The sequence below is a fragment of the Durio zibethinus genome, chromosome 17, assembly GCF_047325235.1.
Source record: "Durio zibethinus cultivar Kanyao isolate XHJ-2024 chromosome 17, ASM4732523v1, whole genome shotgun sequence".
Taxonomy (NCBI): Eukaryota; Viridiplantae; Streptophyta; class Magnoliopsida; order Malvales; family Malvaceae; genus Durio; species Durio zibethinus.
In genome coordinates, this window is record NC_143178.1 from 5,097,372 (window position 1) to 5,119,807 (window position 22,436).

Below are 22,436 nucleotides of genomic sequence, written 5' to 3' on the forward strand. Positions count from 1 at the left end.
CTGAAAAACCAAAACCAAGACCTTTTATCCCATACCACTCATATCCTGAATACCAACCTTCTTACCCAACCATTTCTAACATTTCTTAAAACTCATACCATTACCAACTAGTGCAAACCCAGACACCTACTTTTCTAGCCAATGTTCGTCCTTGAGCACTTTCACCACGACTTTTCCCTCAGTCAAATACCATATACTTTAATCGAAGAGAACTTTGAAATAATTGAGAGCAACAATGATTTGATCTAATTTTTATGACATACACGAAATTCTTCCCTCAGTTATTTCAAAAACACTTGGTGGCTCGACAACCCATAGAGCCCTTTAAACCTCCATATCTAAAGTGGTATGATCATGAAGCTTCCTGTGACTATCATTATGGAATTCAAGGCCATTCTCTAAAAAATTGTATAGCTTTCAAACGTATGGTCCAAAGCTTGATTGATAATGAAATTTTAAATTTCACAACCAAGGCCAGACTAAGTGTGGAGGCCAATCTGTTACCTAATCATGGTGAAGGATCAATAAATGCTTTAAATAATGAGACAACTCAAAATATTAAAAAAAAAAGTAAGCGAGATCAAAACCCCTATGGATGAAATATTTGCTGTCTTTGTGAAAGCTAATATGATTCGTCCAATACTTGAAAACTCAGGTAATGAAATTTTCACATATAATTTAGATCACTTATAAATTCCATATAGGGATGTTTGGTCATTCGCTTCAAGATTGTAAAGCATTTTGATATGATTTACAGAGAATGATGGATTCTTTTTTGGTTGAATTTCATGAAAAACATGAAGAAAGTTCAATAAATGTTATGACGAAAGACTCGTCTAAAAGTAGGCCTAATCGAATGAATTTTAAGCTTGTTACCATTTTTCATGAAGAGAAATTGAGTGTTAAGGTTAATAAGCCAGTTTATATGAATTTTGAACCTGTCACAATCTTTTATGATGAAAAATTGAGTGCTAGAATTGAACCTATTTGTACAACTATGCCAAAGGTGACAATTGAGGTCCCTAGCCTATTCTTATACAAATCAGATAAGGCAGTCCCTTGAAAATATGATTGTAATATCATATCACAAGGTTGGGATAATGGTTATCTTCAATATGGCTAATGTGATGTAAGCACAGTAAACATAACTGGTATAAGGGGTATAACTCAAAGTGGGCAGTGCTATACTCTAAAAATATTTAAGAGAGCACAAAAAAAAGTAAAAAAAGGGGAAACAAGTTCAGAAAAAAAAGATAAATCATCCAACGATTAAGAGACTCACCCAGCCCCAATTCTAGATTAAGAATGTAAAAATTCAGTTACAAAAAAAGAAGCTTGTAAGTTCTTGAAACTTATTAAGCACAGTGAATATAGTGTGGTAGAGCAATTAAATCGCTTGCCAGCTCAAATTTTTATACTTTCATTATTGTTAAATTCTAAGCCTCATAGAAATACCTTGCTTAAAGTACTCAACGAGGCTTATGTGGCTCATAATATATCTATGAAAAAACTTGATTGCATAGTGGAAAATATTATAGTGGGAAATTTTATATCATTTATTGATGATGAAATTTCACCTAGTGGTAGAGGTGATGCTAAGGCTTTACATATCTCCATAAGATACAAGGATCATACACTAGCAAAAGTGCTCATTGATAATGGATCTTCTTTGAATGTCATGCCTATGGCTACACTATCTAGATTGTCAATTGACTTGTTTTACATAAAGACAAGTCACATGATAGTAAGGACTTTTGATAGGACTCATCATGAAGTGATAGACGATATCGAACTACCAATCTAAATTGAATCATGTACTTTTGATATAATCTTTCAAGTAATGGATATCGCTTCTTCTTATAGCTATCTTTTAGAAAGATCATGGATTCATATAGTGGGAGCTGTTCTTTCCACTTTGCATCTAAAGGTGAAATTCAAAATTTATAAAAAGGTGGTCATTGTTGTTAGTGAAAAAGATCTGTTGATGACTAAACCCTTTACTGCATTATATGTTGAAACAGCTGAGGAAGCCCAAGAATGTTTTTTTAGATCATTTGAATTCGTTAATGCAACATATATGCCTGAAAGATCAAAAGTGCCTATTTTATGTCTATCTAAAGGTTGCAAGATGGCTCTTAAAAAAGTGGTAAAGAAAGGACATCAGTATGGGCTGACTTACAAGGGATATAACGACCATGGATGATGCTTAAAAAAGATGATCGATTTAGGCTGGGGTACAAGCAAACTCAAAAATGAAGAATGAAGTTCATAGAAAAAAAAAAAGATTGGCTCATTTTTTAGGGCAAAAAGTAGAGACTGAAGGCTCATTTTTTTCTCTCTTTTATGAGACTTTCATCTCAACTGGCTATATCTATCCAAATGTAGCTGAAAACATAAAGAAAGAGTTTACACTATTATTGGAAGATATATTTGTTAAATTTTTAATACAAATGGTGGATGAAGAAAAGAAAAATAAAGATCTAAGCTATCCATGGGTTTATCTTACTCCTCTTGGGACAGAACTGAAAAATTGGCATGTTGAAGAGCTACATATTATTTTTAAATTTTCTCTAAAGTAATGTGTTGAACCTAATCTAAATGCTTTTGTTAAAAGTATTAAATGTCTTATGTGTGTTTGTTTCCTCATTTTCAATTGAATAAATGACAAGCGTAGCACATTTGTGTATTTCTTTTGCCTCTTTCATTTCAATTCTTTGCATTACTATACATCCTTCTACATTTCATCCATTTCACTTATTTTTAGATATCTGAATAATGACTATGAAGATCATCATGACAATATTTCAAGATTTGATTTTGAAAATTCTATTTATATTGGGAACTCGATGATGAAGATAATGTGAAAGACCATGCAATATACCCAGAATTATTGAGATTAGTGGAACAAAAAGATAAGCAAATCATGCCTTATCAAGAAGCCACTGAAGTTGTTAATTTGGGGGATAAAAAAACTAAAAAAGAGATTAAAATTGATACTTTGATATCATCACCAATAAAGCAAGAGTTGATAAAGTTACTACATGAATATGTAAATGTATTTGCTTGGTCATATCAAGATATGTCAGAACTAGATACTAAAATTGTAGTGCATAAGTTATCTCTAAAGCCTGAGTGTAAACCAATTAAACAAAAGCTGAGAAGGATGAAACCTGAAATGATATTGAAAATAAAGAAAAAAGTAAAAAAGTAATTTGATGCGAGATTCTTAGAAGTGACCAAATATCCAAAATGGGTGGCGAATATAGTCTTAGTACCCAAAAAAGATGGTAAAATGAGAATGTGTGTTGATTATCGAGATCTGAATAGAGCAAGTCCAAAAAATAATTTTTCATTACCTCACATTAACACTCTAGTAAACAATACAGCTAGGCATTCTCTGTTTTCATTCATGGATGGATTTTTAGGCTATAATCAAATTAAAATGGCATAAAAAAATATGGAAAAGACTATTTTTATGATAATATAGGGAACATTTGGCTATAAAATCATGCCTTTCAATTTGAAAAATGATGGGGTAACTTATCAAAGAGCCATGATAACTCTATTACATGATATAATGCACAGATAAATATAAGTGTATATGGATGACATGATTGCCAAATCCCATGAAGAAGAAAATCATGTGACTAATCTCAGAAAGCTATTTAAGAGATTAAAAAAGTTTCAGCTCAAGCTCAATCTAGGTAAATGCACTTTTGATGCAACCTCAAAAAAATTACTGGGATTTATTGTCAATAAAAGAGGAATAGAGGTGGATCCAGATAAAACACATGCCATCCAAGAGCTACCAATTCTGCGTATGTAAAAAGAAGTAAGGAGATTTTTAGGGAGATTGAATTATATTTCTCATTTCATTTATCAACTTACAACTAAATGTGATCCCATATTTAAGATTTTTTGAAAACACAGGTTAAGAATGGGATGAAGATTGTTAAATGGTGTTTGAAAAAGTTAAAGAGTACTTATTAAACCTACCAATATTAATGTCACAGTCCCTGAAAGACCTCTTATCCCGTATTTGATGGTGCACAAAAAATTAATGGTATGTGTTTTGGGACAACATTATTCACCATTGGAAAAGATATGTTGTGCATTAGTTTGGACAGCTCGTGGGCTCAAACAATTTATGTTGTATCATACCACTTAGCTCATTATCAAATTAGACCCAATCAAGTACATTTTTGAAAAGCCTTCATTGTCGGAAAGAATAGCAAGATGGCAAGTGTTACTTTCTGAATATGACATTGTATATATGTCTCAAAAGGCAATCAAAAGAAGTGCTATTGCTAAATTTTTTGCAAAATATACTCATGAAGATTATATGCTTATGCATTTGATTTTTCAAATGAAGACTTAATGTTTGTATTGCATATAGATAAAAAAGAGCATAATGAAGATATATTAAAGATGTATTTTGATGGTGTATCAAATGCTTTGGGGCATAGTATATGAGCAGTTTTGATATTTCTAGAAGGAGATTACTACCCAATCACTGCAAAACTAAATTTTGATTGCACCAATAATGTGACAGAATTGAAGTAAGTGTCATGGGTCTTTAAGCTGCTTTTGAAAGAAAAACCGTGCATTAAAAGTTGATGGAGACTCTACCTTGGTCATATACCAATTACGAGGAGAATGGGAAACTAGAGACTCAAAATTGATTTATACTAAAAGTACATATCAAAATTAATCAAAAAATTTAAGAATATTTGGTTTCATCATTTACCCTAAGAAGATAATCAGATGGCTCATGCTTTGGTTAAATTGGCAGCAATGTTCAAATTCAATGAAAATGTTGAAATTCAACCCATCAAATTGAGCTTGCGAGAGAAACTAACTCATTGTTCAAATGTTGAGGAAAAAGTTGATGAAAAATCATGGTATTTTGACATATTACAATATGTTAAGTATCAACAGTACCCAAAACACATATCAGAGAATGATAAGAGAACTTTGAGAAGATTGACAATGGGTTTTTTTCTAGATGAAGAAATTTTATATAAAAGAAATCGAGACCAAACACTATTAAGATGTGTGAATGCTGCTGAGGCTAAAAAATTGCTAGAAAAAATTCACGAAGGTGTTTGTGAAACTCATGTAAACGATTATATGATGACTAAGCAAATAATGAGAGCAAGATACTATTGGTTGATAATGGAAAAAGATTACATTGACTATACTAAAAAATGTCATAAATGTCAAATTTATGCAGATAAGATTCAAGTTCCTCCAACGTCCTTACATATTATGTCAAAACCTTAGCCTTTCTCTATATGAGGAATGGATATGATAAGGCCTATTACACCAAAAGCCTCAAATAGGCATCAATTCTTTTTAGTGATGATTGACTATTTCACAAAGTGGGTAGAGGCAATTTCTTATGCTAACGTGACAAGAATGGTAGTTTGTAAGTTCATCAAGAAAGAGATCATATGTCAATATGACTTTTTAGAAAGGATCATTTCAGATAATGCTCTTAATTTGAATAATAAAATGATGACTGAGTTTTGTGCTCAGTTTAAAATTAAACACCATAAATCAGCACCTTATCATCCAAAGATGAATGGGCAGCTAAAACGACCAATAAGAACATAAAAAGAATTATTAAAAAGATGACAGATATGTATAAAGATTGGCATGAAAAATTGCTATTTGCATTACTTGCTTATCGAATTTCAATTCGCACTTCTACAAGAGCTATACCATTTTCATTGGTATATGAGATGGAGGCAATGTTACCCATTGAAGTTGAAATTCTTTCCTTACACGTTCTCATGAAAGTTGAGTTAGAAGAAGTTGAGTGGGTTCGTGCTCGATATGAATAATTAAATCTCATTGTAGAAAAGAGATTAGCTGCACTTTGTCATAGCCAACTGTATCAAAAAAGAATGATGCGAGCTCATTACAAGAAAGTTCACCCATGATAATTTCGAGAGGAAAAATTAGTATTGAAAAAGATTCTTCCTAACCAACAGGATCCTCGAAAAAAATGGACTCCTAATTAGGAATGCTCATAGTGGTGAAAAAAGCTTTTTATGGTGGGGCACTGATCTTAGCAAGAATGGATGGAGATGATTTGCCAAATTCAGTCAATGTCGATGCAGTAAAAAAAGTATTATGCTTAAAAAAATAAAAAAAATGAATTGAAAAGATATATGAGTTGAAAACCTAAAAGGGTGGCTTAGATAAAAACAAAAAAGGGATAGTGAATAGAGTGGGTCAATTCTCAATATGTGCCAAAAGATCTCATCAGTTTTGGGTTGGCTTGGTCTGTTGCATTTTTGAAAGTCAAGGGCACCAATCAAGAGTCTTTAAAAAAGAATCCATGATGAATTAGTTCATAATGATCTGAATATTTGTTATGTGATTACTTGTTGTCCTTGTTAGATCTTTTTGGATAATGCATTAAACACTTCTTCCTTTTACTAAAATAAAATACCTCTTTGTTTATCCTTCCTTTTATCCCTCTTGTTAAAAAAAAAAATGTGCAATGTGTTATAATTGTCATAAATTCAAAAAATGATGAAAGAATAACAATGACCATAAAAGACACACACATTATTTTGAAAGAGATTTAAAATGATAAGTAAAATAGTAATGAACAATGATCAATGAGAAGAGTGGCCTATAAATCATAAAAGTGGTCGACATTGAATATGAGATATGAAGAGAAATCTTTTTTATTTGAACTTAATCAACTGTTGGAATACATAAGATTCAAAAGAAGAAGAAAAAAAATAAACCTTGAGAAATTTCGAGGATTAAAAGAAAATGACAACAAAAAAAAGAGAAAAAGAAGATGGTCTCTTCATTTGCATAATGAGTGCATTCGCATCATGATCATCATCCATTACAAGGCATTGCAAAAACATAAAAATGTTATTCACGCACACATGTGACACAATAGATGTATGGGTCTAGGATAATCCAAGACCAACAAAAGAAAAAGTCAAAAGCAGGAAAGATGTGAACCTTCTGTTTAGAGAAATCTCTCAAACACTATTGCCTTACAGCCTTTTAAATTTAAAGTTTATTGCATCTGGTCAAATGAGCCTTTTAACATTTAAAGTTTGTTGCCTCTGATCAGAAGAGCTTTTTAATTTTAAAAGCCTCTGGTCAGAGGACTCTATCAAAATTAGGCATGATTTGTAAGACCAAATGGCATAATCTATAAGTCTTCTCAGATTTTTAATTTAAAGTTTGTTGTCTTTGGTTAAATAAGCCATTTAAAGTTCGTTACCTCTGGTCAGAAAAACCTTTTAACATTTAAAGTTTGTTGCCTTTAGTTAAATGAGCACTTTTGAATTTAAAGTTCATTTCCACTGGTGAGAGGAGCCTTTTAATATTTAATATTTAATATTTGTTGCCTTTGGTTAAAGAAGCACTTTTGAATATAAAGTTCGTTGCTGCTAGTGAGATGAGCCTTTTAATATTTAAAGTTTGTTGCCTTTGGTTAAATGAACACTTTTGAATTTAAAGTTCGTTGCCTATGGTGAGAGGAGCTTTTTAACATTTAAAGTTTGTTGCCACTGGTTAAAAGAGCACTTTTGAATTTAAAGTCTATTGCCTCTGGTAAGAGGAGCCTTTTGAATTTAAAGTTCATTGCCTTTGGTTAGAGGAGCTTTTTGAATTTAAAGTTTCATAGCCTCGTTTAAATGAGCCTTTCAAATGTTCTTTCAAAAAAAAAAAAAAACCTTTATGTTCAATGTTTCATTTTTTATATGTGTTTACCTGAACAAAATTGATGTCTTTTTGTCTTTGCTTTATTCTTGATTCTAAAAAATAAGCAAAGAAACGTAGCTGTAGACACTAATTTTGACTAATAATTTTTTTTATATATTAATATTATTATTATTAATAACCTTTAAAAAAAAAGTCAAAAAATTTTCGTTTCGACTCTGGCAGCTGAAATCAAGCTACTATAATGGTCTATTTTTTTTCTGACACTGCCTAACTTAGTAGCATAAAATTCGAAGAACCAAAAGTTATCGGACAAGATCTAAATTTTCAATAAAAGATCCCAGAAGATCTGGGATCTTGAATGCCAGAAGCTTTATAAATAGAGCTAATATCTGCCAAAAAAACACAAAAAAAAGAAAGGGAACACAATCAAAGAAAAAACTAACAATCACAGTCCTTTTTGACAGATGAACCAACAATAAACAAAAAAAATTTTTTTTCTCAAGAATGAAATTCTCGATCTAGGAAGTTTGAGATTGTTTTTGAAAATTCTAATTTTGAGAAAGTGGTTAGAAAACATAAAGAATTAATTTGGAAATTTTTTTAAAAAATTTTTGGGTTACCGAAATCTGAGAAAATTTGAATTTTTTAGTGACCATTTGAATTTTTTGATGATCAAAATCTAGGTTTGTTGTCAGAATCTAGGAATTTTGAATTTTTCGACACCAGTCGAAGTTCTTGGCCACCGATGCATGGTAGCGATCGATCAAAAATTAGGTAATTGTGGCTGCCAGTGAAAAGGGTTTGGGTTTAGAGAGAGAAGTTCTGGGGTAGAGAGAGAAGGAAAGAAAAAATAAGAAAAAAACTGATGTCGTTTTGGCTTATTTATAGGCACTCCAAAACGATGTCGTTTTGGACGTTTGATCCACACCCGACCTACCCAAGATTCGCACGTCAACCCACAAGCCGACTCAACCCGTTTCGCAGGTTTTTCATTTTCTTTTTCTTTTTATTTTCGGTTTTGATTTTGATTTTGATTTATTTTATGTTGATTTTTATGTTATTTTTTTAATGATATTTTTGTTATTATTATTATTATTGTTATTTTATATTATTAATAGTAATAATTTTTTAAAAAACAAATAAATAAAGAAAAAAACAGTACTAAAATAAAATATGGACCTACAAAATATGATATGCAAAAAAAAAAAAAATCTATTTAAGGAAAATAAAATTTTATTACAAGCAAAAATATTATTTAAATTTCACTAAAATGTTGTGATAATTTAAAAAATAATTTTTGCTACAAAAATAATAAATTATAAAAAAATGATAAATAAAATAAAAGAAAAATTATTTAAATGAATTTTTTAAAAGTAATTGTGTAAGAAAGCTAAAAGAGTTAAGTTTTTTTTAATTGTTGCAATTAAAAATAATTTTTTGGATTTCACCGTAGAATTGGGATAATTCAAAATTATTTTTACTAAAATAAAGATTGATTTAGATAATGTAAAACAATGAAAAAAAATAAAAATGAAAAAATAATAATAATTGATATTTTGAATATTTTAAAAAAATAAAAAGTTGAAATAGTTCGATTTTCTTTAATACAAGCAAGATATTAATAATCCAAAATTATTTTTACTAAAATAAAGATTGATTTAGATAATGTAAAACAATAATAAAAAAAATAAAAATGAAAAAATAATAATAATTGATATTTTGAATATTTAAAAAAATAAAAAATTGAAAGAGTTCGATTTTCTTTAATACAAGCAATATATTAATATTTAAATTTCATCGATGAGTTAGAATAATCTAAATTTTTTTATAATAAAAATAATTAATAAATAATAAAAAGTTTTAAAATAATCATGATAAAGATTAATTAATTAATTAATTTCTTTTAACTAAAAAAAATCATTTTTACTTAGGATCTTGTCAAAATTGGAATAATCCTAAAACTTGTTCAAAATTCTTAAGATTTCACCAAAAAATCGAGATAATCTTAAATTTTATTTAATAAACTTTAGGAACACACCAAAGAGTCGGGATATTCATAAAATTTTTTTTAAAACAAATAAATAAAATATCTTATGATGAGATTTTGTGAATTTTGTGAATGGTTAATTTTCTCGAAATATTTTTTAAATAATAATTTTTTATAAATTTCGTCAAAGCGTTGAAAAATTTATAGAATACGAAATAATAATAATACTAATTTCACAAAAAATTTTAAATAAATTTTAAGAAATTAAATTTAAATATAAAAGATCGTATCATCAAAATTAAATGATTATACATGTTTAATTGGTACCATTCTTCAAAAAAGTGATGTGAGGATGCAGATACCTTTCTCACTCATAATCGTAATCCCAGACCTAATTTTGATTTCGCAAACCTAAATTTTTTTTAATAAATCTTAATTAATTTAAAGATTTTTATTAAAAAAAAATATTTTTTTGATGACCAATCATACCCTCTAAAAATATTAATGATAATTTCAAAAAATTTTACCAAATCTAACAATCAAGCCCCCAAATAAAAAATTATTATAACATACTTACCATAAAAAAAAAAAAAGCAATAATTTCAATGATTTAAATCACATCTCCTTATCCTCCCTATTCCATCCAATATCAAATCCAAATATTGTCAAATGATGCACGTATTTAATTGACTTATTACAAAAAGATCACATTCATAAATTTTTGGTATATATATTTTTTTCAAGAAATTAATGATAATCAAAGTAATTAAAAGCTCATATATCTAGAATCTCCTCTCTCTCTCTCTCTCTCTTTGCCCATTTGGCTTATTACTTTTTTTTCTGTTTCTGTTTACTTGAATAATTATTTTAGAAAAAAAAATTAATCTAATTAATTTATACAATTATTTTTAAAATATCATATCTAACACATTTAGAATTTAAATTTTAGCACTTAAAATTTTTTTCCATTATCAAATACAACCTCTTCTATTAAAAACGAGAAAAATGGAGTTGAACCTGAAGATGAAATTAACTACTTAAAATTGATATTAAGCCAAACACATGAGAAGTTTCATCCTAGACTAGATTATTAATCTGAAGAAGAAATATTGAGGTCATCCATCAGACCACATAAATCATGATGATCCAAAGATATGCGTGCCACATTTAGTGGACCACTAGCCATCCGATTATACTATATAATGTATCCAATTCCATTTATTTAATATATGCCTAAACATTTAAAAAATTATCTTACTATATATTATATAATTACAAATTGTACGGAGCAATTTTAAATGCAACAATGTTTTCCCAATAGTTTTTATCGCCAAGAACGATGTGGGATAGAAGCATGGGCAGAATGTGGTAGCGGAAAATGAACCCCACAAACCCTAATACGGGGACCAATCTCTTCTACCCATTTTTTCTAATAATTGTACTTGTAATCTTTCGGACAATGATAGTGTAACATTCTTAATTTGAGAATTTGGAATTTTGGTAAAATTTTCTTGCTTATAGCATGGTTAGTGCTATGGTCCATGGTGATTTGGGAACATATACGATGATTTTAAATGATCTAGAATCAAATAAAAAATTGTGTTATCATTGCATTATTGCATTAAGGACATTCTTATTTGTCATTGATGATTGTAACAAGAATCAATAAATTATATAGAGGTAGGTATATGAAATATACTTTCTTTTCTTTTTTGATTTTTTGGTTCATGAGTTTTCATTATAACAAATAACCCATTTTTTTATTTGATATTAGAGCTTAATTCAATTGATTCATATGATTATATATAAAAAGTGGTATCCAATAAATTTAAAATTTGAATCACAACATGTGAAATTCTTTATTTTATTTTTAGACTACATCCTCATATGAACCCAAAAAAAAAAATCAAAATCGATTGAGTAAAACCCTCTTATTTTTATTGTTGAATATGAGGTATTTTGTTTTGATTAATCTATCTTTCTTTCTATGTTGTTTTTCCGTGGCTTTTTTAAATAAATTTTCTATATTTTTTATATAAAATTATGTAAAACTTGGGCTTTAAAGATATAGTATATATTGTTAGGATTAAAACCGTATTTTTAAAAAACAATAATAAAATAAATAAATAAAATCAACAAGATTTATAGTGATTTATTCTTAACACAAGAATTACATTCACTTTCACAATTATTATAGAATATTTTATGATAAAAAGATATTACAAATGTTGTAATAAATCTTTAAATTAACGACCCTTTAAATATAAATATAATTTAAAAAGTTAAATTATATGTGCAAAAATTCAAAATTTCTTTATTAGAATAATTAATATCGAATATTCATATACTTATTCAAATTAATATCAAATAATAATTAAATTTTATATGTACATGTATATATTAATATATTTAGTATCAGTCAACATACAAAATGATAGTACTAACCAACAATATAATATTCCTAGTACGGAACAGCAATAAATAGTGTGAGAAATCCTAGTCCACGATGTATATTGTTCACTGATAGAAGCAACAAGAGTACAAAAGATTAAAGTTCTGGATAATAAGATTAATTTTAATAAAATTAAAAATAATAATACAAATTATTTAATTTTAATTAAAAAAATTTATTATAATTATGATTAAAAAAATTTATAAAAATTTTATACTAAATAAATTTTATTAAAATTAATATTTAAATTTAATTAATGGTATAATAAATTTAACTATAACACATTAAAAATATGATAGAATCCAAATCTTCCACTGAAACATCATTTGAATTCACAGTTCAATGTGTTTAACCTCCATTTATGCTAATCTTATCGTCAAATAATGTTGGTTAACATATAAATAGTGACATTAAATCATTTGGCTCGTACTGAAAGCTTTAAAATTCATTAGAGAAAGAGGATCTAGAGGATTATTAAACCTCAAATTAGACAATTTTATTCTCTTTAATTTAATGTATTTTTTAAAATACCCTTAAATTTAAAATACCAAATATATTAGTACATTTATATGGTTTGAATTCAATTATTTTATAATGAACGTATTATTATAAAAATAATTTTAGTAATTTTTAATTATTTATCAATATAATTATTATTACAAAAACAATTTAATAAATTTTAATAAATTAAATTTATTATTTGATATAAAAATAATTTTAATAATTTTTAATATAATAAATATTAAATAAATGTATTATGTCTAAAATTTAATTTAATATATTTAATGATTACTTTTTTTGTTATTTTTATTTCACTGTTATTATTATTTTACGTTTAAATATATATTTTATTACTAATTTTAATCTTATCATTATATTAATTAATTTAATTATTATAATAATTAATTTTATTTTAATCATTATTTTTAATATCATTAAAATTAATGTGAGCCTTATTTCAAATAGAGACTAAAAACTAAGAGTGTAATTAATCAAATTTAAGTCGATACAATATTAAGTTTGAGTTCGAGTTCGATTAGAAATTCGAATCTTGAAATTCAGTTCAAATTCGATCGAATTTTATTTTTTTAGTTCGAGCTCACTCGAGATAAAAATCGAATTACTAAAACTCGCTCAATTAAATTCAATTAACATGTAAAAATAAATTTGATTCTTATATTCGATAAAAATTTGATTATTTGTACTCGATTTTAAGTTCGAGATATTTTATTATTTAAAATAATAAAAATATATTTAAATATAAAAACTCGATTAGGTTCACGAATTACTTAAATCGAATATAAGAATACTTGAACTCAGCTTAATTGATGAATCGAGCTACTCGAACTCGAGCTTAAGCTCGATTATTTGTACTTGATCTCGAGTTCAAGATATTTTATTAATTAAAATAATAAAAATATATTTAAATATAAAAACTCGATTAAACTCATGAGTTACTTAAATCGAGTATAAAAATACTCAAACTCAATTCGATTGATGAATCGAACTATTTTAATTCGAGCTTAAATTCGATTCAATAATAATCGAATCGAACTTAAATTTTATTCGAATCAAACTCGAATAATTTATGAATATTAATATATTATTTAATCGTTTAATAAGTATTAGTCTTTTAACGGTGGTGATGGGCACGCGCTTCAAAGTGAAAAGTTAGGGGTTGTCTTAGCCAATCTGATCCAGAGATGAGAGATCAGTTCCCACCGTCGATCTTGCTATCTTGCTAATAGCTACGAATGGTCCAGCTGGCTAGGCTCTCTAGTATAGTCTCTATGCTCGGGTGGGGCTGCCACCCCTCTGGGTTCTGTCTGCTGACCCTGGCCCCTGCTAGGGCTGAGCCTTCGTCATTGGAAGGGGTGCAGGTGCAACTTTAACAAAACCAGCGGGGATCTTTGGAATCGTGGGTATAATACAAATAGTGGACATGTATTTATGAGTAATAAACCTGTTGAAGTTAAGGAAGGAATTTTCTTGGACTCTGTACATTTTCGTCACCATAAATTCTTGGGTGGGTTGGATTGGATTGTTCTTTTGTCTCTCAAAAAGAAAAAAATGAAGAAATGAAAGGGAAATAAACAAACAAAAAAAAATCATTTAAAGGTTTTTTTTCAAATGCTTCGCTGCCTTTTTTTCTATTACACTCAGTGATTAACATCTTCATTACTACATTAAGAAAATCATTGCATCAAATATTATTTATTTTTTAATAAACACTGGCCATTAATTTTTTTCAATTCCAAGGCACCTACGTGTTATTTTCCTTTCAAATTAACATAAGTAGATCTCCACAAAATCTTACAATAAAAACACAGTATCCAAATTCCTTTCCTATTTAATCTCTGCCTCTCAGTCCCTTCTCCAAACCATTAATACCTCATCATTGCATTGATAACAAAAAATTAAGTATACAAGAAAAAAAAATCGCCATTTATAAATTATTCAAATAATAAAACCAATATAATAATATATCCTACAGGGCTTTTGCTTTGTTTCATTCATGAGACAAGAAAATAAAAAACAGAACGACCAAACCAAGAAAATACAAAGACAAAGATATCCAAAGTACGCTGTTTAAATGACTAAATGTCCAAAGATCCCACTTTTATTCTCTTCAACCTTGGAATGTATCGGATTTCATTCTTGTCTGTAATAAACAATCTATAAATTGTTACTACTACAAATCCTTGTATGTACCTATAGAAAGAGAGAAAAGAGAAATTTCAGAAAGTGAAAAGAAACAAAGAAAAGAAGAGATCAAAGTGAGACAAAACTAAAAACCATCACCACCCTTCTTTCTTTTGGTTCATAAATCATAAATATTGGCTCTTCCCTTTGCTTCTCTTTCTCTCTCTGAGTATATAAATATATTGAGCCCCGCTTTTTATCTCTCTCACCGACCAATTTCTGTTTTCATTTCTCCTACTGCTCAGAAACAAGACATTAACAAAAAGCCCATTCTTTTGTACCCTTTTGCTCTTGTTTTCTCAGAGGTTTTCTGGGTTTTTTTGTTTTGTTTTGTTTTGTTTTCGTTTGTATTAAGTGCTTCTTTTGCAAGAACAAAAAGAAGAGAGGCAGTCAGGAGTTTGGTTTAACTGGAGTTTCAGCTAAGTTTTTTTGAGAGGGGGCCTGATGTTGTTTAATGGGGTCAAGGAAGTGAGTTTTGGATCGTGAAGTTGTGTGTCGTTTTTGTGAAATTGGGTGAAACAGATATGGGTTCAATGTTAAAGCAGATACTAAAGAATCTTTGTTGCAGTAATGGGTGGTCTTACGGTGTTTTTTGGCGCTTTGATCAGAGAAATTCCATGTAAAGTTTTTTTATTTTTGTAACATTTGCTTGATGTTGTTTTGTTTGTCGCTTGCTTCTTCCAAATCTATGATATCTTTGGCTCTTAGTTTGTTTCAAGATCTACTTTTTTTGCTAAAACCTTTATTACTACCTTTTTAGTTGCATACTCTTTATTTTCTGTTTCATGTTTTTGCTGTTTTCAATCATTTTGTTTTTTCCTCATGGGAACTGTCAAATATTCATGCAACAAAATTTCTGTTCGCGGAAAATTTTTGTGAATGAAAGAAGTCCAAAAATGGTGATTTTCTTATTAAAATCTCTTAGCGATTTATTTTATATCCTCTAAAGCAAAAAAAAAAAAAAAAAAAAAAAAGAGATTTGTTTACTGTGATAAACATCATTTTCTTTGTTTGCTACTTGATTCAATGGTAATTTTTTTTGGCTTACCATAGATTGTACCCTTGGAATATTAACAGGTTGTTAACAATGGAAGATGCCTACTCCGAAGAGCAAATGGGACCATTGGTTGACAGTATGCTTCTAAAATTCCATATCCTGGGTGAAGGGTATGCTCAGTTATCAAGTATTCTGTTTCAGAATTTGCTGTTTTCCTGTTGTAAATGTAAATCCAGTAACTGTAGTGAAAATTCATTCAAATTTGCCAAAATTTTTTTCTGCGGATCATTTAGTTTTAAAAACAAGAAAAGAACTTGGAGTATCACAAGATCTCTAACAGGGCAAATCTTGTTGTTTTTGTCAACTTAGAATTATTGGCCAAGCCGCTTTCACAGGAAAGCATCAATGGATTTTCTCCGACTCCCATGATAAAGGTTTGGATTCCACCGGAAATCAAAATATATTTCAGGTACCTTTTTTCCTTTCTCTGTTTTTCCCCATTTTATATTCCTGTTAATGCATCAAATCTTGATAGGATGCTGAAGAGTTTTTGTTTTTATATTTTATAGTATCAATTTTGGTCCTTTTTTTTGGCCATCTAGTATCAATGTTGATCTAATCAACTTATCTCTGGCATCTGGGAAATAGGCTTAGTCACAAATTGAGAGGCATTACATTATTTTAGTATATAATTTGGCACTTTTTTTTTCTTCAATTTTACAGGATGAATCTGAGGTACAAAACCAATTTTCATCTGGGATCAAGGTACCTTTCAATTTGAGAAAATATTTAACCCACTTATGTCAGTATCTTTTCCCTATGTCTGTATAATCAACATTTATTTACAACCAAATATGATCTGCAGACAATTGCAATAATCCCTGTAGAAAGAAGGGGAGTGCTTCAGTTTGGATCCACACAGAAGGTTAGCACATACGATAATGAATGATATAATTTTCACCCTTATGGAAACGTGTTGAACTGAAGTACATCACCCAAGTTAATTGGCAATGGCTGGAGCCATATGTTACTTTTGTGTGTGAGATTCGTAAACTTTTCATATTACTTGCTACTGACTGCAAATCCAAATGGTTTTAATTTCTTATAACCGAAATGCTAGAAAAATGCCTATACTTATGGAGTTCCCTTAGGAGTCTTTATATGAAACTGTAAGAAGATCTCACAATTCAAAGGCCATCAAAATATGCTTGTCTATATTTTATGAGCATTTGGAAATTCCATTTTCAGTCTTATTTAGTCATGTGCGTATGGATTCCAATTAAGTTGGGATGGTAACTGTAAAATACACTCTTACTGGATTTGAGTACTGGCATGTTGCCCTATAAATAAGAAACTTTCAGGTTTTGAAAATCCTAAAGTGGAGCTCTCAGAAGAATATGTAATTTTTTGTTCATTGTCTAAGCATGGATGTGTTTTCATCTCATATAGAATATATCATTCTAGGATCCTGTTTAATCTTTAAAGCACTTAATTATTGAAACTAGTATTTATGGTTGGACTATTTTATATTTGGATTTCTACTTAAGGAATGCATAATTAGAACAAAAGGATTGATAAATTTATGTGTAAGTGTGCATTAGCACTGGTGTTGTTGAAAAATACTAATTGTTGTTTGCTGCGGTTGCAGATTTCAGAGAGATGGGAATTTTTGAATGAAACAAAAAATTTATTTTATGACCTGGGAAGTTGTCATGGGCTTACCCCTTTGGAAATTGAAACTTGCAATCTAGATGGATTTTTTGCTTCCCTACCATCATGTGGAAATATTTACAAAGAGAATCTGACAACTGAGCAAGGTGGCTGTTCTAGAGAGCAAAAAGGGTGGCCATGTTCCTTAGAAAATCTCACTGAATCCTCCTGTTTTAGTGAGATTCAAGACCAGATTACGAACTCTGTGCAACAGAATTTTTCTCATCTCAGAAGTCAATTGCTAACAAGTAGCAGAGAAGCTCAAATTATATCATCTGATAAGTTCTTTCCTGTTAACTGCTTGGCTGCTGATATCCCTTGCATTAGTACCTGGAGTAGTGAGGGTTCGATTTTGACTTCATTTGAGACATCATTGCCATCTGAGAGGGGCATGTGGGATTCTCGAAATAAGCTTCCTAAAAGGGCAAACAATCTTGTACCTAGCGGAAATACAGAACAAAATTTACTGGATGGTTCAACACTTACTTCATTTTATAGCATGAGAGAACTGGTTGATGCAGAATTACCTACTCTAGACAGCTTTGGGAAAACAGAGGAGAATCAATATTCTCTTGGCACTAACGATGGACTTCTAAATAGTGCAATTAGCCTACAAAGAGTCACTGAGGAGTTGAACCCAGCTGACTTTACAACAGATCTATCCAGCTCCTTTACACTGGATGATCTCTCTCAGTGGTTTTCTCCTTCACCCCAGTATAACATCAATGGTGCAGGAGATGCAATGACTAGTGGTCCTTCATGTTCGATAGGAGTTACCTCTGTGTCATCCACTTTGATAGGAGATGATACGGTAATTGACATTCCAGTGAGACAAGCTGCTAATTCTTTGCAAAGCTCCATCACTGATACATTGATATCTAATGTAGAGAAATCTACAATTTTTCATGATAATGGAAATGATCTGTTTAATACCGTGGGACTGGATTTGGGATTTGGAAAAACTGGGGAGTTCTTCGAAGATATTATGGTGCCATTGTTGGTTGTTGATAACTCGGCTGTTACTTCTGGAATGTCAGAATCTATTTCGGAATTGGATGTTTCCTCCAAGACTGGCAAGCAAAAAGGGTTATTCTCTGAACTTGGCCTTAAAGAGCTTTTAGATGGTGTCAGTAATTCTTCTTATGTTACCGAATCTAGTGTTGAGGATCAATTTCCCACTACTAAAAGGGGGAAAATTGAAAGTTCTTCGTCTAATTTTTGTCAAGATCAGTTTGTGGGTCTGTCTTGCTCTGGTGGGAGCATGAATCTGGTGCAGTATTCACGTAACTGGGACAAGAGTAATAATACTATTTTCAACAAAGAGATTCACCAAAAATCACAAGTAGGTGGATGGATAGATGATAGCTACAGTGTAAATGCTGGACATGCCATTGTTGCTACATCAAAGAAGCCCACCAGGAAAAGGGCTAGACCTGGTGAAAGTACTCGACCAAGGCCCAAAGACCGTCAGCTGATCCAAGACCGTATCAAGGAGTTGAGAGGGATTATCCCTCATAGTGGAAAGGTACTAATGACGTGTCTTTGCTTTAATTGAGTATATACTGAGAAAAACTGTGCTTGCTATCATCTGGAGAATTCTGCAAGGATTATACATTTTGTTTACTTTAAAGATTGCTATTACCTTTCTAGTTTTCAAAAATTATCATCTAAAATCATTTCTGAGATCAAAGTTTTCTTTAACACAATGAAGCATTTGTTTCATTGACAAAGTGGCTTATATTATTTCCATGATGCACAGTTGAGCATTGATCATTTATTGGAGCGGACCATCAAACACCTGCTTTTCTTGCAAGGCGTGACAAAATATGCAGACAAGATTAAACAAGTTGATGAACCAAAGGTAACCGGTTTGTTTGTGTATTTCAGTGAAATATGATACTGAAGTAGCTCAGATTTGGTGATTACTGTTCACTGATGTGTTAACAAACTTTCTTGAACTTTAGCTTATTGGCCAGGAGAATGGAATGCTTACAAAACACAACAAGATGAGTGGTGGTGCGACATGGGCATTTGAAGTTGGGGCTCAGAGTATCCCTATTGTAGTTAAGGACCTAAATCCACCTGGCCAAATGCTTATAGAGGTATGAAAAGGCAAATATTTTTTTTTAAAGTAAAAAACCAAAGAAAGTCTCCCCAAAGTTGGCTAAATAAACTTCTATAAAAAAATGGCTAATTAAACAATCTTGATGGTTTTACTGAGCCTCTATCATTTTCTTGTTGCAGATGCTCTGTGAAGATCGAGGATTCTTTCTTGAGATAGTAGATGTCATTAGGGGCTTGGGGTTGAATATCTTGAAGGGGGTGATGGAGCTTCAAGAAGACAAGATATGGGCACGATTCATTGTTGAGGTAAATACGGAAGTTAAGAATTCAAAGCAATGTACTGAGACAACTTAAATATGATTAACTGATTGTAAGGTGAATATGACAGGCAAATGAGCAAGTGGAAAGGACAAATATAATTTGTTCTCTTCTCTTGCTTCTGCAGCAAACTGGCACCAGTGGGATTGATTATGCCAGTCAGCCAAGCAGGGACATGGATGGTGGGATTTCCCTCTTAAACAATTTCCAACAACCTTTGCTGCTGCCTCCTGTCAGCATGGCTGAGACACTTCAATAATTAGAACACACATTTAAGGGTTCCAGAAGTACCTTGAGCATTCACATCTAAAGGAGGCCTGCAGTGATTGGTGTTCTGGAAATTGAAGAACCAAAACTGAAGATAGAGTAGGTTCTCAATTCCATTTTCAACTGCCTTAGACACAATGTACATGGTTGATAGACTAGGAAATATTCTCAAAGGAGTGGCAAGTTTCTGAAAAGGAAGGAGAGACTGTGGCCCTATGGGAGGTGGAGCTCGCCATCACAAGGAGCAAAGCCCTGAAAGAAACTTGTATAGTCATTGACGGGGACCAATCTGGTTTGCATGTGAGGGGGCTAACTGATGGATATTGAACAATAGTTCTTAGCTTTTAGCTTCTTGCATGCTGCTCTGCCATAATTTGTTTATAATCCAAAGCAGATGACATAATTAGTGTAGGCTAACCGCTAATTATTTTTTTCTTGGTCCTCCTGTTGTTGTTTGATTAGCATAATAATCAATAGAATTAGCTTGATTTGTCATGCCAAATGTTGCACCACTGCAGTATATACTTGCTTCTAATCGCAGTGATTTTCCATTACAGTATAAAAATCACTTGGAAAATTTTCTTCAGATTAACATGTTTACATTGATGTTAATGGATGCACCACATTCCAAAAGTTCTTTGCTTAGTGAAAAAAGACAGAAAGCCCGCATGGTTGCAGTACAGGGATACTTATTTACTTATTGTGAAGTATGGTGAGGCCATGAACTCAGGAAGGAAAGAGAAAGGAAAAGAAAATATCTAAGCTTTGCAATTTGCTGGTAGGAGGATTTTTTATTCCAATTTTTAAACCTTCAATTAAAAAGAGTTTGGAAGGTCAGCATTAGCTTTTAGCAAAGTGTAAAGCTAGCTCATCTACAATATTAAGCAAATTATAGTCTCATTTTGAGGGTAAGTGGAGCAATAGACCGTGGTCAATAGAAAGCAAGTTCTGATAGCTGAATTAGCCTTTCAAATCAGTGCACTGCAGCTGTGGAAAGACTTCCAACAGCAGGAGATAAGTGCTCTCTCCATTCAAGTGACATCAGCATAAACCAATCGAAACACTGTTTATTATCATAGTGCCCCCCCCCCCCCTTACTTAAAGTGAGAACCTTGATGGTCCTATTCATGACCTAATTTACCTCGACCAAGGAATTCTTTAAACGTACTGGGGCTGTACTATTTTAAGAATTTGTTGTCCTGCTTCTCATTAACGAATGATATAATTAAAAATTCATAGATTCATGTTGGCCTCTCCACTTTAGTTGAAGATCACTGGAGCGAAAGTTTTGTTGCATTAGCAATGCTCAATTTAGGACAGCAGATGATAACTGATTCAATTTGGCGTGACATTTATAGCTTTTCTGATGATTACTTCTTTAATTATATTCAATAAATTTCGTGGCATTCCAGGTTGATTCTTCGTAGGGTAGTTATCACTAATTCAAGATAACTGACAACACAAGGCGAAAAATCAAGATATTGAAATGCTTTATCAGAACATTGGTGCTGTTTCCTAATTTTCTTATCTGCATGAAACAGATAAGAGAGGATTCCATTCAGAGATCCACTAAGGAGGACAGTTAAACAAAGAGCCAAAATTAATAAATTTCTGACCTAAATCTTGGCCTGGTGACGTTTAGCTTTTCGATGTACGACACATAATGTCAGCAGCTCCCCAATATCAATTTGATTTTAGGTCATGAAAAGATTTCTTTCTCCATCTAGATTAAGATCACCAGAGAGTGTTCAACTGTTCATATCCTGGCCGAGTTCACCGAGAAGCTAACTGAACGATTGGAGCTTGATAACTAAACTTCAAAAATGCAGCAGATGCTTAGAAGTTTCAAGTAAACATGATCAGAGAGCTAGGCTGGAGCCTTTGGCAGAATGTCAAGTAAATTATGCCAAGTGAAATGCCTCATTGATATTCATTTTCTAATGAGGATTTTTTCGCATATTTGTTGCTTGGTGACGATTGCATTTCCGGTTATTAAATCATTCTTAGTTCAAAAAAGAGAATGCAAAACACAATGGTATAAAAAGATGCAATTTTTTCCGAGTTAAAATTTAAAGGAGATTATTTTTGGTCGCACTTATGTCCACATCACGACCTTATTACCTACCAAAAAAGTAAGAAATTGCCTCTAGAATCCCCCACTCAATTGAATTTGTTTTTATTCCCATTTTCTTGAAAAGATCAACAACATCAGATTCAAAGTGTCCCCATTATAT

General features: G+C 30.7%; 3 protein-coding genes across 3 annotated transcripts; all 3 read left to right on the forward strand.

Annotated features, from left to right (window-relative positions):
* The first annotated feature begins 4,764 nt into the window (after positions 1-4,764).
* Positions 4,765-5,283, forward strand: LOC149513977 (uncharacterized). The gene has a single exon (XM_089745726.1). It carries the CDS (start codon positions 4,765-4,767, stop codon positions 5,281-5,283), a length of 519 nt encoding a protein of 172 aa, XP_089601852.1.
* An 18-nt stretch (positions 5,284-5,301) lies between these two features.
* On the forward strand, positions 5,302-5,846 carry LOC149513978 (uncharacterized). Its single transcript, XM_089745727.1, has 2 exons — positions 5,302-5,428; positions 5,593-5,846. Exons 1-2 carry the CDS (start codon positions 5,302-5,304, stop codon positions 5,844-5,846), a joined length of 381 nt encoding a protein of 126 aa, XP_089601853.1.
* An 8,888-nt stretch (positions 5,847-14,734) lies between these two features.
* On the forward strand, positions 14,735-20,831 carry LOC111287378 (transcription factor bHLH157). The gene is made up of 10 exons (XM_022877901.2): positions 14,735-15,465; positions 15,924-16,013; positions 16,213-16,312; positions 16,567-16,608; positions 16,709-16,768; positions 17,492-19,078; positions 19,313-19,414; positions 19,518-19,655; positions 19,798-19,923; positions 20,006-20,831. Exons 1-10 carry the CDS (start codon positions 15,371-15,373, stop codon positions 20,192-20,194), a joined length of 2,529 nt encoding a protein of 842 aa, XP_022733636.2. The 5' UTR covers positions 14,735-15,370; the 3' UTR covers positions 20,195-20,831.
* The last annotated feature ends 1,605 nt before the right edge of the window (positions 20,832-22,436 follow it).

What these genes read in the sequence shown, in the direction of transcription:
- LOC149513977 (XM_089745726.1), top strand. Translation starts at nt 4,765, where the DNA reads ATGGCTCATGCTTTGGTTAAATTGGCAGCAATGTTCAAATTCAATGAA.
- LOC149513978 (XM_089745727.1), top strand. Translation starts at nt 5,302, where the DNA reads ATGGATATGATAAGGCCTATTACACCAAAAGCCTCAAATAGGCATCAA. An exon ending in CGTGACAAGAATGGTAGTTT is followed by an intron (nt 5,429 to 5,592) that starts GTAAGTTCATCA and finishes ATGAATGGGCAG; the next exon opens with CTAAAACGACCAATAAGAAC.
- LOC111287378 (XM_022877901.2), top strand. Translation starts at nt 15,371, where the DNA reads ATGGGTTCAATGTTAAAGCAGATACTAAAGAATCTTTGTTGCAGTAAT. An exon ending in TTCCATATCCTGGGTGAAGG is followed by an intron (nt 16,014 to 16,212) that starts GTATGCTCAGTT and finishes TTGTCAACTTAG; the next exon opens with AATTATTGGCCAAGCCGCTT. An exon ending in GGGCACGATTCATTGTTGAG is followed by an intron (nt 19,924 to 20,005) that starts GTAAATACGGAA and finishes TGAATATGACAG; the next exon opens with GCAAATGAGCAAGTGGAAAG.